The 1,991-nt window shown below is 38.9% G+C and overlaps 1 protein-coding gene across 1 annotated transcript; it reads right to left on the minus strand.

The window, feature by feature from the left end:
- Positions 1 to 6: 6 nt before the first annotated feature.
- LOC118337866 (pyrin-like) lies at positions 7 to 610 on the minus strand (the record flags this gene model as incomplete). Its single annotated transcript, XM_035674993.1, is given in 1 exon segment — positions 7 to 610. A coding segment is annotated over 1 exon segment (553 nt), but the record flags the coding sequence as incomplete, so codon positions are not given.
- Positions 611 to 1,991: the final 1,381 nt, after the last annotated feature.

Here is a 1,991-nt window from a genome sequence, read left to right on the forward strand (position 1 = left end):
TCGTACATTTCATATCAAGTGTTTTCAGCGCACCAGTAACACACGCACTTCATATAACTACTTCTGCTTTTTCACAGCTGAGATAATCAGAGGATCAGCGTTTTTCCCATTTTGTTTAAGGTGTGGACTGAAATATGGCAAGATCTCTCCAGTGAACAAACACTCAGTAAACGAGTAGATGTGAGATTGAGCCGTCACATCATAGAAGGACACGAGACCTTCCTCGTAATCCAAAAACACCCCGACCTTCTGAGGTTTCGCTGTCAGCGAGAGGCTGACGGGTGGGGCTGACAGGGCTGCGTACTTATCATCTTCATAATGTACAGTTACCCAGTAACCGTTATCTGGGGTCAGCGAGAGTTTCCCCTTGCAGTTTGCGTTGCGTCTCACTACACCCAGATCCCATCCGGTCTTTTTGCCGACTTCCACCTCCCAGTACGATTTCCCAGAGGTCAGCCCGTTGAGCCCCAGGATGCTGCCAAACACGTCAAACCTCTTTGGAGAATCAAAAGCTGCCTGGTTCTTTCCTCCATCAGTCACTTTCTTCCCGTCAGGAGAAAGAACAAGGCATCGGTGCGCAGTAGCTGGGTCCAGCTTTACATCCACTGCAGTTGAATAGAGCAACAGAAAAAGAATCATGGTGCATTAGAGACCTTTCGGATGATAATGAAGGTCTCCTAACCTTAAAGGGTATTTCCAGCATTTTTGGCCCTATTTAGCATATGTTGGTGTCTTAAACATGTTAGTTTGGAACTAATCCATTACAACCCTTATTAGTAGTTGTTGTTGTAACACAAACAAACTAATTGATCAAGGCAGCAGTGGACCAGCAACTCCTGTGTTCGGAGTAAAAATATTTTTTTGTAAATGGAGTCTGGTGGAGCCTGGACAAAAGTATGTCGTCCTGCCAATCTGTCAGTCTCACTCTGAATATCCTTGAGGCCTAACAAACATCATTAATGCATTTCCTTTCTGGTTTCTGAAACCTGCATTGATTGGATTTATTATTTTTTTTATTACTTTCTTTCAAGCTTTTAGCTTTTATTTTTACTAGTAACACTTTATGTTAAGGGGACATGAATTATCATGACTTCATGTACTTTGTGAACTACCTGAATTGTATGAGAATAAACAGTAACAATAACAGTATCCCATGCATGATTAATCTAATAACAATATGTTCATTAATGCAACAACGTAGTTAACTTATTTCAAACATCAATCACAATGTCTGATTTATTAATGTTCATGTTTTCTTCATAGGTAAGTCTACAGTTACAGAGAAGGGGCAAAAACTGACCAGTCACAGCTGTGACCATGTATTCTGTTGTAATTATGATTATAAATGTGTTGTAATCAAGTGTTGTAATAATGGTAACAATTATGAAAGTAATCATGAAAACAATCATGATTACAACACTTGAAATTCAACAGAATATCAGAGCACTGCTATGACTAGTCAGTTTTTTGTCCTGTCTCTGAGCCTTTGCTTTCATTTTCTAAAAGAACTTTGAATGGGTTGAATTTGAAATGGAATATCCACTTTAAATATTTTCTTCCCATTTCTTGAGATCTTACACAAAACACCATTGTATCTGAAAATGCTCATTTCGTCAAGCGAATAAAACGTCTGCTTCTGACAAAAAGGGTCTTACTCTTTAAAAAATCTTTAAAAAAGTATTTCGTAATGTTGTCAGACACTTAGAACAGAATAACACTCAGCCTGTCAGTGACATACTTTGACGGGTGACAGCTATTGCATTGTTCTGAAAGGTATGTTGACAAAGTTGTTCTGCCAGTCTCGCTGTGTATATCCTTGAGGTCTAACAAACGGAATGCATTTTCTTCCTGGTAAAACATTTAAAGTCAAATTTGCTTATACGTCTCAAACCTGCATTGACTAGGTACATTTCTTAACTTTTTTTCAGGCGATTTATACTAGACTATACTCTGATGTCAATGCCAATGGGCAAAAACTGACCAGTCACAGC

Source organism: Morone saxatilis, unplaced genomic scaffold (genome assembly GCF_004916995.1).
Source record: "Morone saxatilis isolate NCDOM2014 unplaced genomic scaffold, NCSU_SB_2.0 Contig4, whole genome shotgun sequence".
Taxonomy (NCBI): domain Eukaryota; kingdom Metazoa; phylum Chordata; class Actinopteri; family Moronidae; genus Morone; species Morone saxatilis.